The following is a 13,314-nucleotide window of genomic DNA, read 5'->3' as shown; positions in this document are numbered from 1 at the left end:
TATTACTGACATAGACATCATCTGGTTTCAGTTTTAATGCTGAAGGCAAAGAGACAGGGCATGCTTCTCAGATACAGATGTTCTCAGGATCAATCCAGTTGACTTTTAAGGATGGATTCAGACCATATTTCTGCCATCTGACAGACACCAAGTTTGGCTGTGCAACACTGGCCTACATTCAGAAGTTTATCTTCCTAACCAATCATGGGCACTTAATTAAAAATACCACAGCTTTAATTCTGAAGATAAAGCTGGGAGAGATAGGAATCAATGGCTCCAGCCTAGCTCTGTGGACACATTTGAGTACTGGGTGCTGCTCAGCACCCAGGCAGGTTTTAAAGAGGAGGGGAGCAGTGGCTAAGCAGAGGCAGACTGTGTGAGACCCGTCTGTTTCTCCTAATCTGCTCTGTTCCATCGTTTCCCTGCAAGGAGCAGAAGTTAGAAGGCCATGCAAGTTTTCTCCTGCTTTGGTCTACTAGTCTTAAAAATAAGAAATGTCTTCATATATCTCTCTTGAATGTGCCTTACTGAAATGGAAATCAGCATGTTACCATACTATTTCACATAGACTTAGGAAGTAATTTATTTTCCTTTCTCTTCATAACTATATTTTGCAGTTATTATCCTGCATATTAAAATAATATATGTTGGGATTGGGCTTATGTTTTTTTTTCTCTAGTTCTGCTTCTCAATATTAGTTCTCACACCATTAAGGATGCGCATTATTCTCATCTGAACGTGTTTCCTTTGGTCTGTGCCCATTTGCAATGCCCTGAAGTGGCCACAGAAGTCTAACTCAGTGTGGGTCATTTCACCCACACTGAGCAGAGTAAAAACATTTTTGTACTCTGTACCCACAGTGTTCTCTGCTTTACAAAGACATGACACATTCTGTGGTGTTGTCATCTTGAGTCATCTATCCCTGCCATTTTATATTCTGTGTTTGTTTCAGTGATTATTCCTGTCGGTATTTAATATCTTGCACTCTTCTTTAGGGAATATCATCCTATTTTCTCCAGTTTGTCAAGATAAATATAGGAAAAAAAACATCATCTGTGACACAAAGAGGTTTGATGTCACCAGAGCATTTGATGAGTAAATGTTTACTTCATTGTTCTGTTCATGAATGATATGCAGCAAATAAAACTGTCCTCTAGAGAGGTGGCTTGATTACTCTTCCCAGTATTTTTCCAAAAATGAATGTTATGATAACAGATCTGTAAGTCATGATCTCTTACTTCTTTTTCTCTTTCTGAACATGACCATCACATTTGTTCTTTTTCAGTCTTCAGATTTTTCATCTATTTGCTGAGCATGTGAAGGATTAGGGCCCTAAAGCCTGGTACCACTATATAAAGCAGTAAAAGCAATGATGTACAAACTGAACGAAGGAGAAATCACAAAGTGAAAAGTTTTTATCAGTCTGTAATTACACAGTAGTATTAGATGAAAAAATAATCTTTTGCCTAAAACAATACCTAAAAAATTTGGAAAGAAAGGCTTAAGTAATAGGGTGTGAAAGGGATCCTGTGAAATCTACCCCAACCTTGAGACATGACCTGAGTGATAGTATTTTGAGTCATTACTTTGAACTATGTTTTGTGCTCTTGTAGTAAAGATCTTTGAGCAAGAGAAGGAGTCATGACTACGAGTGTTGCATGATGCTCTTCTTTATCTTTAGCTCAGGAATGATTGCCTTTGTTTTTTTATTGCTTAATATTTGTGAGTAATAGGTAAGCCATTTAGTGGTTGTACATGCAGATCAGGTTCTCTGTAAGCCTGGAAATACGGAGTGGTTTGCATTTCATGCTCTGGTTCCATATGTGTGCATCAGTTTATGGAATGCCAGACAGTAAGATTGATGACATTCTACTTTCAAAGCATTTGCAGTACAAGGTAATTACACAATCAGTGAAGTTAAATGTTTAATAGCTTAATGAGTATTTAATGCTATTCCACAGAAGTTGTTGTGTCTGGTGATGTATGACAACCGGGATGGTGTTACTGAGGAGAGCTAAATTTTCTTGTTGAAATGTGATAATTTGTAGTTACTGTTTTCATGATTTGCTAGAATATAGGTGGATTTTTTTTCAAGGACTATCTCTATTTGCCAAAAGTAATCGTAATGGCAGGAAGAAAATTGTAGGTATATTCCTAAAAGCAATTGCATTGATGGCTGAGAAAGTATATAGTAGATTTTATGTCTGAAGCTGTTATCACATGAAGGTTGGTCTATTTATATAGTGACTTCTGGAAATTACAGAATTCAGCTTTTGTTGTCTAGATATATTAGGATTGAGCATGAATTTTGCGACCAGGTTGTTCTTCTGTTTTGCCACTTAGATGACTGATGTGTTGGGCTGTGAAGAGCTCTATAGGATAACATGTAGAGGGAGAGGTGGAAGGTGCGAGGCTGTGGGGTCTTCCTTGAGATACTTCTTCTCTGTAGTAGTTGGACTAATACAGAGCTAGACTAAGTGCTGAAGTAAAACTATGTGGTTCAGGATCTCTGTTGCTCTTGCTGCATACTGTATTTCAGTCTTTGGAGTTGCTAGTTTTTGTTTGTTTTTTTTTTCCAAGTGATGAGGCTTATACTTTAATTATAATGCTTCTGTTGATTATTCACTGAAGGATTTTTTTTTTTTTATAGTGATGTGAGTATTTCTAGTGGATGTTACCACTCTTGAACATAAAATTTTATTTTTCAGTTTATCAAATATTTGCAATTAGATCTGTCTTCTTATTGGATGTAGGACAAGACTTTAAGGCAAATCATTATTGAATTGGATTTTTTAATATTTTAATTTTCTGAGACAATAAAATTACACTTGGTAACTTGATTTTTTTCAGGGGGGCCTCAAGAGGCTAGAAAGATGGGCCCGGTTGAACCTGATGAAGTTCAACACAGCAAAGTGTAAAGTTTTGCACTTGGGCTGGAGGAATTCTAGGCATCCATACAGGCTAGAAGGAGCGTTCCTTGAAAGCAGCCCTGTGGAGAATGACCTGAGGGTCCTGATAGATGAAAAACTTAATATGAGCCAACACTGTGCTCTTGCGGCTTGGAGGGCAAATGGAATCCTGGAGTCCATCAAAAGAGGGGTGGCCAGCAGGGACAGGGAGGTGATTGTCCCCCTCTACTTTGCTCTTGTTAGGCCCCATCTGGAATACTGAGTCCAAGCGTGAAGCCCACAGTACAAAAAAGACAGGGAGCTGTAGGAGAGGGTCCAGAGGAGGGCCACTAGGATGATCAAGGGACTGGAGCACCTCCCCTATGAGGACAGGCTGAGGGAGCTGGGCTTGTTTAGCCTGGAGAAAAGAAGGCTGCGGGGTGACCTCATTGCAGCCTTTCAATACCTAAAGGGAGCCTACAGAGGGGAGGGGAATCAACTCTTTGAAAGGGTTGATATGTGTAGGACGAGGAGAAATGGTTTTAAGTTGAGGGAGGGGAGATTTAGGTCGAACATCAGAGGGAAATTCTTTACCCAGAGAGTGGCGAGGTACTGGAACAGGCTGCCCAGAAAGGTTGTGGATGCCCCGTCCTTGGAAGTGTTCAAGGCCAGGTTGGATGGGGCCCTGGGCAGCCTGGTTTAGCATTAAATTGCAGGTTGGTGGCCCTGCATGTGGCAGGGGGGTTAGGGATTCATGATCCTTGAGGTCACTTCCAGCCATTCTGTGATTCTGTGATTCTTGTGAAGCATATTACCTCTGTTGCATAAATACCTGGCTGATATGTTTTCTTGGTAACTGATAGATGAAAAGATTGATTATTTTTGAGATAACTATCTGGTTGAGATAGGACAGCTATCATAAGGATATTTTGGTGTCTTCTATCATTGTAGATTAAATACTTGCTTTCATGAAGTGCAAGATTTTTTTTTTTATTTTTTTTTTTTAGTTTGTTTTAATTTGATTCCTTTTGAAGTAGGGCAAAAAACACTGACTAGTTGAGTTTTGGTGGTGGTGGATTTTATTATTTTTTTTTTTTTTTAATTATTGTTCTCCTGAGTAGCAGTATAGTGTTACTTGCAAGGCTCAGAAAAGTGTATTTAGAAAGTCTTATCTAGATTGTTGCTTTTCCTTATGAAGTTTTCACTGTTAAACATATATTTTGCTATTACATATTTTCTATTTCAAATGCCTTATTTTAGTTATTTGTATATATTTTTTTCAGTAATGTTAGAATTATTAAAAATGTGTTAATGTTGGCTATGTGGTAGCAGACTAAGGGTCCAGGAAATGTTGAAAAAATATTTCCAATGTTATTTGCACACACAGGAAGTTTTTTGATATAACAATATATGACATATAAGAAAATGGAGTGTTATCACTTTACATATTTCCTAGTAAGGATGTTAGATGATCATAGAATCACAGAATGGCTTGAGTCGAAGGGATCTGAAGGATCATCAAGCTCCAACCACCCTGCTGCAGGCAGGGCTGCCAATCTTCATATCTAATACTAGACCAGGCTGCTCAGAGCCCCATCCATTCTATCCTTGAACACCTTCAGATGATGTATTTGTACCATCATTTACTGGTGTCTTTTATTCAACCGAGTCTTCTACTGTTCTGTTTTTTAATAGTTTCATGCAGTTTGGGAAAACACAGGTTCATGAAATGTGAATTTTCTCAGTAATTACTAAGTCAGGTGCATTAGCTTGTTGTTGGCAAGATTTTTTTACAATGTGGTTATAAGTTTAAAAAACTGTTATGAATTTTCTAATGAATTGATAATTTTTATTAGGAAAGTTTCTGTACGTAGCCTTAAGAATGTGGATTTGCATTAGACATTATTGCAATCTTAAGCAGCTAATCTGAGTTCCTGAGTGACAAGGCTACTCAATAGCCAGTACGAGAGTTGAATTTAACTAAATCTAGCAGTTGCAGCTTTAGATTTAACAGGCATTGAATAGCATTCAGCTGCTAATTAATTTACAGTCCTGGTCCAGCTTTCACCAAAATAAGCAGAGTTTTTCTATCAACATCACATTGAAGTGGATGAGGACATTCACACTTTCTAAATAGGATAATAAAGCTTTTGTATATGCCCAGTAGAGTTTAAAAGCTTAAACATATTGTCACATAAAGCGTTAAATAAGTCCAATCTGCCTAAGGGTCAGATTAAATAGTAGGATTGGTACACCTTATGTAAGTATATATCAGGAAAAAGAGAGGTTTAAAATTAAAAAAAAAAAAAGAATTTTTAAAAAGAGGACCATACGTAAACATCCCTAGTAATGTCACTTCTGTGCGTGTATGTTTTCTGAGTTTGTTTCTGCAGGGAAATAATTATTTTTCTTTAGTTAAATCTAAAGTACTTCAATAACACCCCAGCAAACTTCCATTTTGCTTTTATTATAATTGGATTTATGTCAAGGAAAAGCATGAGGACTGGGGAAGGTAATGTGAAATTTCTACTAATTAAACTGACAAAGGCCTTATTTCCTTTTTGGAATGAGAGATTAAAGTATTGTGGCAGCAGTGAGCATCAAAAAAAACATACAATCTGTGGGATTCTATAGAAATTCTATTTGTAACTGATTTTTATTCTTGTTTAAAAGTGCTTGAAATACAACTCGGTGTTCCTAAATGTCATACGTAAGGTTTAGTAGTAATTAAATGGTGTAGCTACCAAAAAGTGCTATTCTCGGTTACATTTATCTTCTGAGAACAGTACGGTTGTGCAATAAACGGTACAATTCTGAAAGGCAAATCTGTGCATTTCTAGGATATTAATAATGCTTACAGAATAAACATAGAAGCTACTGTTTACTGGATAATTTATTCAATTAAGCAGTTGTTCCATCTTCCAGTTAAGTGATTTCCAATTAAAAAGTTGTCCTATTTAGACACTATAATAAATTATAAATTAAAAATTTGTAAACTTAGAATTTTATTTTTCAAACACTTAAGGTTTATCGTAAAATAAAATGCAGTTGAAAATATTACATCTATTTCTAATTGATGTGCATTATTTGTAACCATGCTGTTTTGTCCCTCACCTGATCTGAAACTTATTGTACAGGTATTATAGTTATAAATTCTTGGACATCCAAAATCATAACACCAAACACATACAGGTGTTGTTTTTATATTGTTTTGGTATTTGTAGAATCTCACTCTGGTCTCAATTATTTGCTAGAAATACATTTTATACCACTTTGGATTTCTCTCTCTTTGAAATCGCATTCGTCCTCTCCTTTTTCTTCTTTATTTTTTAATATTATGCCTGGAAGAATTTAAGTATGGGCACTGTTTGTAATGTAATTCACTGTGTAAATACATTCCTTTGATCTGGAAAAATGCGCTTCACAGACAGTAATTGCTCATCGCATTCTTTCACAGAATCACAGAATCACAGTATGGCCAGGGTTGGAAGAGCACTCAAGGATCATGAATCTCCAATCCCCCTGACATATGCAGGGCCACAAATCTCCACTTTTAATGCTAAACCAGGCTGCCCAGGGCCCCATCCAACCTGGCCTGGAACACCTCCAGGGACGGGGCATGAAGGGGATGAAGAATCAATTTATCTCAGTTTTATCAGTAAGACCTGATGTAGCCATTGAATATTCTACAAGAATGCCCAAGGGAAAAGATAGTTTTAAGTTTTCCCAGACCAAGCTTTGCAAAAATTTTTACCTCTTTATGAAAACTGGCCTTGTATTTTGCACTTGTTCCTTATGAAGGGCCTAGGCCACAATGATTGAACAGGCTCCTTCAAAATATTTTTACTGAAAATTGCAGTAAGAATTCAGGCTTCACAGGCAAAAAAAAAAAAGAAAAAAAAGAAAAAAGAAAAAAAATCAGAAAAAAATTTGATCATTCTGCAGTTCAGGGATCGAGATGTAAATAGACATCACTACTTTTAAGTGAGCATTCCAGAAAAGAAACATTTTTAATGCCAGAATTTTATTGTCACTTCATTTCCACTGTATCAATGGCGTTTTGATTCAGTAATCTGTGAAATGAAACAAACAAAATTGAAAAATGCAGATAAAGACCATTCAGTCAGATACTGTGATATCACAAAAAAATAATAAGATTTGATAAATGATGCCCATGGGAAGAGTATTAATACATACCTTTGTCCTTTCCTCCACAAACAAAAAATCTTTTGCTTAATGTGAGTAGTGTTTTCAGTCTGTGTAAGGTTACTTCATTCTTTCTAATGGCAGGCACCCATTAAATAAATGAAATACTTTCCCACAAATTTTATTTTGATATGACTGCATTTTCACCAAGAATAATGTCACCATACATTGCTGTGACAAGAAAGAAGCAGTAGCTTCTTCCCTGTAGCTCCTGGTACCTTCTTCGTATCGGCTACCTAGATTTCCAGCTACCTAATAATTCATGTCTAAGAAAACCAAACACCCTGAAATTTGTATCTTCTGATGTTTCAGAGACGGTGCTGAATGGAAAAGTTGACTGACCAAGTGACAATCCGTCATCCTCTATGTAATTCTAAACCATTTGTGATGCACACCGTCAGAGATGCCATGCTGGCCTCTCATCTACTATGAAAATTGTATTTTGCACAATTTTCTTTTTAATGGAAATTGAAATTATTTAATTATACATACTGTTTTTCAAATGTTGTTTCTCTTTCTGTGAAATTGAAATTTGTATAACTAGGGAAAAAATATTTTCGTAAGTACCAAGAATCAAAATGTTAATGATATGAAAAATTAAGTGTTTTCCTCTTATGTGATAAGTCAAGGCAAACTATGCAAAATCAAGTGAAATCAGTAAATTCTTCTATATTGGCTGCTGTGTTGCGTGCTGATGAGCTAAACCAGTGGTCCATTCTTTTTTGTGTGTGTGGCAGCTCAAAGAAATGTGATGCAATAGAAATTACAGAACTCATTCACAAGGGACTTCCCTGCATCTGAGCAAGAGGTTGACTTTTGTTTGAAGGCAATATGGTGTAACCATACAGGTTTCTTAGTAACAAAACTGTGGCTCTGATTAATTCCCAGATTGAGGTCTGATCCTGTTCTAAAATGTGACTAAGTGGTTCTTCATGTAGTCAGGGAAATACGAATGGCAGGCTTTCGTCATTTGGTCAGACAGTGCAACCTATGCCTAATGCTGGCAGGCATCATCTCTTGAGATCTCTCCTCCCAAAGGACCCTGCAGGCAAATAGTATTGTGCTGTGTAAAAGGCATCAGTCATCCCACACTGGGTGTGATGACTTTGAATCCAGAGCTCCCCAAATGCTTTTTCACTATATAGCTGCATAACTCACTCACTATTCCTGTGAATGTTCCTTTTGCATCTCAAAGGAAGAAGGTGGAGAAACAAATTTGGAGCTAACCTTTTGTGTACTAGCAGGCAGTGACATCTCATAAGGGGCTCAATGTCTATGAATGTTTGATGGTGATTTCTCTGTTCTATGCCTACATGGATTTTAATATCTTGTTTAAAATAACAAAATTGTGTGCTTAATTAGAAAAAGAAGTGAGATAAATGAACAAATTAAATCTTTGAACATTATTTTTTCAGAATAATACTGTGGCACAGTTGTAAGTACATGCATGGAATTACTTTTCTTCTGGCACAGAAATTAAAAAGTAAACTTGCGTTCATACAAATGGTGCAGACTCAAGTTCATACATAAAAATACACATTTTCTTTGGGGAAAATAGTATCCTTTTGTCTTTTGGCAATCATTTCTGAATCAAATTATGTATATTACCCATGAAGTTTACATTTTTCCTCTCATGTGATGCGTGAAAAATTATGGGATGAAAAGTTACAATGTAATTTTTTAAAATTTTATTAAATATTAATAAATTTTAATATATTAAAAAGCCAAGATTACATTTGCTTTTTCTTCTTTATTCCCACAGGCACAACGGCTAACAGATCTGGAACAGAAACTAGCAGCTGCAAAAGATGAATTGGAAAAGGCAGCCCTTGACAAGGTAAGAAGTGTGACATGATGCAAGCGTGTTTATTAGCTGTGAATGTTTGTACATAGCTTGACAAAAACAAGTGAAAATATTGCAGAAGTTTAGGTATGTGTTTAACAGCATACACTCGGCTTAAGTCAGTGGAAATAATCATGTTGTGTGATGTTAAATAAAGCTGCAGATTTTTTAAGAAGATGTCAACTGTTTATGGGCTGGCTTGGCCCAGTTCCGTGACCAGTGGGATGGAGGGATCTGCGGATCCACGCCTCCAGGAAAATAAAAAGATACAGGAGACCCCAAAATAATTAAAAACAGCGGCAACGATCTGAGGAGAAACAAACTAATTTACTAAATACAGTATCGGAATGCAAGATAACACACTATAATACAATATAATTAGAATTGAAGCTAATAAATCAAATATAATGAGAGAGAGAGAGAGAGAGAGAGAGAGAGAGAGAGAATGTCCGAAAGGTGGATATCTCACCATAAAGCTGAGACACACAGTCCAATTGAGCAGCAGGGAGACGGGCAGCACCCACAATGAAGAGCAGACGAAAAAGAGTGCATCAGGTGACCTTGCCAGGAGTTATATCTCCTCTCCGTGGCTGCAAAATCCCCTGGGGAATGTAGTTCTTCTCTTCTGGGCAGGTACCCAGGACTTGAGCTTAAAACCATGACAGAAGAGAAAAATCAGGTTGAAAAGGTCTCAGAGGCTTCTAAAGAACTATTCCCTTTTCACTAAAGTATTTTTCTGGTTGTCAGTACCACAGTAACTGAGGATTTACCTCCAAAATTTCTTCAACTTAAACAGTAATCACAGAAGCATTATCCAAACCTGTGTGGATTGCTGGCCATGTAGTAGTTGTTTCTTGCAAGTACATTCAAGTGACCTGCTCCTCATATTAATTGGGTAATCGTGTTCACTTTGCACATGCGTACACACTCACAGGCATGCTCTCTCACTGGTGCCAGTTGCTGTCTAGTGCAATGACAAGGGGAGAATACTTGGCAAAAAAGTCTTCTAAATGTACCCTTTCATTATAACGTGGACAGCTGTGAAGGAGAAAGCAAAAAGCATTTGACATCAGGAATTTCTAATGAGTAGTAAACCAGTCTGCAAATTAAATGGGGGCTTGCAGCATGCTCAACTGACTTCTCTGACCCTGTGTTTCTTTCCTAGTAAACATTATGGAATTTTAATTTATGCTAGGTTATAATTCTTCAGGTTTTTTCCAGAGGACTGGCATCATCTTCTGGTAAATTACCGTTGAGAAAATCCATGGATGGCATCAATAGTTCATTTGGTTTAGGGGGCATGGTGGTGATGGAATGAGTTGAAGGTTGAACTCAATAATCTTACTGGTCTTTTCCAAGGTTTATGATTCTGTGATGAGAAAGAGGCATGGAAATAGAGAATGAAAAGTGCAAAGCTCATAAATGTGGAATTGTGAAAAAGCTCTTTGAGATGCAGTGCCCATGCTTATTCTCACTGCAGAATAGTAAGATCATTTAAGTTTTCAAATACCTTTTCTGCCCTAGTAAAGAATTTTTCTCTGTGAACTAAAAACAGTTGGAGATCAGTGCAGTGAAGACATTGACGAAGTTAGCATGTTCAGTAGGAATGGGGTTGATGTAGACAGAACAGTGTTTTTTCAGAACATGAGCTGTACTGGAAAAGATTAATTGAGTAATCGAGTCTCAAAATGTGACTATAAATTGGCATAGAACTGTATTGTACTTTTGGGAGGGTATGAAACTTCTGTTTTTAATATTTGCTGTAAGTATTGTTTGTGCAGACAGAAGATTTAATGTCTCACATTTGTGTATTCGCACTGCAGTGTTTTTCTAACTCCCATGATGGGATCCTGAGAAGCCTGACATTTTTTGTTTTGCTACAGCCCCATTTGTTCTATACTAAGTCCAACTCTGTCTCGTCTCAAAAGTATAAGGAGGAAAACATAAAGACATGCATATCATCTTGACAGTATTTATGACTGGCCGTAGCCATAGCAAAGCAAGCATTGAAGGACAGGAGAGGGGGGTGAAAGGATAAGTAATTATCTGGAGGAAATTATCTGGAGATAAATTTCTGAGGACCAGCACCTCTACCTTAACTTCTTCCTGGGGTCAAGAGTCTACTTATCTCTGGAAGATTCTGGAAGAGCCTTTTTTATAAAAGCTTCCCTATAACAGTAGTAGGGAAGTACTCCCTACTAAATGTTTGCTGATTTTTCTCAGAGCCTCTCAATTATAAGATACATTCCCTATTCGAATTTAGTGGAGGTTTATCTGACATAAAACATAGGATCTAACAATACTTATTTAGCAAGTAAACTAAAACAAGCTTTTGTGTATCGTATCTCATTCTTCATGATTCATATTTGTGAAATATTTTTAACGTTGTATACATAATATTTGAAAAATGTAGCATGCACTATTTTACATATGCATGTATTTCCCATCAGCTTTAGTCATGATATGCCTCAGAGTCCTTCAAAAAAATCTTTAAAGGCCGAAATGTGTGGTTGTATTATGTGTTTATAGGTAGATTTTTAATACCAAGAACAAAAGCAAGATTTTTTTTAAGGCCAAATGCTGTTTAACTCCCCCTGAGACAAGTGTGATGAAGGCAATAAATAATATTTGATTCTCCAAACGACTTGCAGTGATTGAACAAAGATTTTAAAATGGGACCTCCTCAGTGAGTAGTTATCTCACTGCTCTTATTGCCTCAACTTTGTTCAGTGTCAGACTGCTGCTTTCAGGAGTACCTCTTTATTTATGAGTAAAACAGCAGTATTATGGCTCAAGCTACAGACACTATCATGTAATTATGAGAACAATTCACCAATTAAAAGGTGTAGATTGGCTTAAAGTACAGTAATGGATGTGGACAAATCACAGCCTTAACAGGTGGGAAGTCCTGCTATACAGCACAAAAGCATAATAGGCACATGTATATACATGAGTGTAGTTATCCTTCTGTGGGATTAAAATCAGTCTTTATAATGTAGAAAAATACTAATTAACCTGAACATTATAGGCAAAATTCCATGCATAGTCTATGTCTTTGCTGTACTTGCAAGTGTCTACTTCTCTCTACTAAATATTATATGTAAAAATCTGGACATGATGAGATTTGGTAGGTAGTATATTTGTTCCTTTAATGATAAAATAGAATTCAGTAAGTATTTGCAATAACCAATATAGATAAAATTCAGAGATAAAAGGGAACAATGCAAGACCTTTTTAGATATTTTGGTGTATAGTGCACAGTAACTTAATATAAAAAACACATAATTCTGCTAGTAGTAATGGAAAGAAATAGCAGCTGTTATTTGTAAATGTTAGCCTTAATACAAAAAGATAAAGCAAGTCGCTCCATTCATAATTACACATCTCAGAGAAGTGATGTTTTCTTGTTTTCCCCAGGATTCACAGCTGAAAGCTCTCAAGGACACTGTGAAGTTTTGCCTGTCCTCCGTTCTGCGCAATCAACCTACTGCTATGCATCGAATCCCTTCAAAACCAACAGAGAAGCTGACATCCTCAGCTACAGAGGGCTCAAAAGTTCAATTTCCAGTAATAAGCACCAAGGTATTGTATCTCCCTCACTCTTTTTTTTCAAGTATCTGTGAGAGTTTGTCCTGTAAGAGCATCAAACTGGAACTAAGAAGGATTCAAAATTCATTGCAAGATTAGGATGAATTTTAAGCCAATTCTAATAATTCTAAGCCAAATTTTGGTATCAGTAAAGTTTCACAGTGTTGGGAAATGAGTACTTTTATTTGCTGAGAAGCAAAATTCCATCTATTGCTTGCTAAATGAGCTGTGTCTGCATAACAAATCTACAAGGAAGATGGATTTACATCTAAAACAAGCAAGAATGGAAATTCATGGGATTATTTACCTGCCAGGCACTGATAACGTGTTTGTGGTACTACAGCACTGAACAGTGAGGCACTTTTTGTTTTTCACAAAAAAAGCCATGACAAAGCCAATATAGAAGAGTAAAGCAGGTTGGTATGTTCAAACAGAATTTGGCGAAAGGGCTGCAATAATAGGCCAGGGAATATTTGATTTGCAGAATACATCCAGGAAATAGGAACAACAGTTCAGGAGTAAATATGATTAAAGAACTGGTTTCTAAAGCATTCTGATTCTATAAGTGAAAGCATTTTATCACAGTTGAGATATACAGTGATAGACGGATATTCAGATAATTTCCATCTCCAGGGTTGCATTTTGCTCATCTATTCATGTGATTCAGTACATTTAGACTGAGTCTAAGGAAGAAAATTTTACAGCAGGATGGTGGAGCATTTGTTTCATTTTTCCCTTAAATTCTACAACTCTTTCGTGAAATATAAAAAGAGATTGCCAACTCATAGT

At 36.6% G+C, this 13,314-nt stretch overlaps 1 protein-coding gene across 1 annotated transcript in view; it reads left to right on the top strand.

The window, feature by feature from the left end:
- The window catches only part of LOC128086869 (leucine zipper protein 2-like), a 152,374-nt gene that overhangs the window by 115,995 nt on the left and 23,065 nt on the right, over positions 1-13,314 (top strand). The window contains exons 8-9 of the mRNA XM_052695861.1: positions 8,857-8,931; positions 12,355-12,519. Of these exons, the coding sequence (XP_052551821.1) occupies positions 8,857-8,931; positions 12,355-12,519 (240 nt within the window). The remainder of the gene's footprint in view (positions 1-8,856; positions 8,932-12,354; positions 12,520-13,314) is intronic.

The sequence above is a fragment of the Tympanuchus pallidicinctus genome, unplaced genomic scaffold (genome assembly GCF_026119805.1).
Source record: "Tympanuchus pallidicinctus isolate F22 unplaced genomic scaffold, pur_lepc_1.0 scaffold3, whole genome shotgun sequence".
In the NCBI taxonomy this organism is placed as follows: domain Eukaryota; kingdom Metazoa; phylum Chordata; class Aves; order Galliformes; family Phasianidae; genus Tympanuchus; species Tympanuchus pallidicinctus.
Note: the sequence above shows the minus strand (reverse complement) of the source record. Positions and strands in the feature narration are given on the sequence as shown.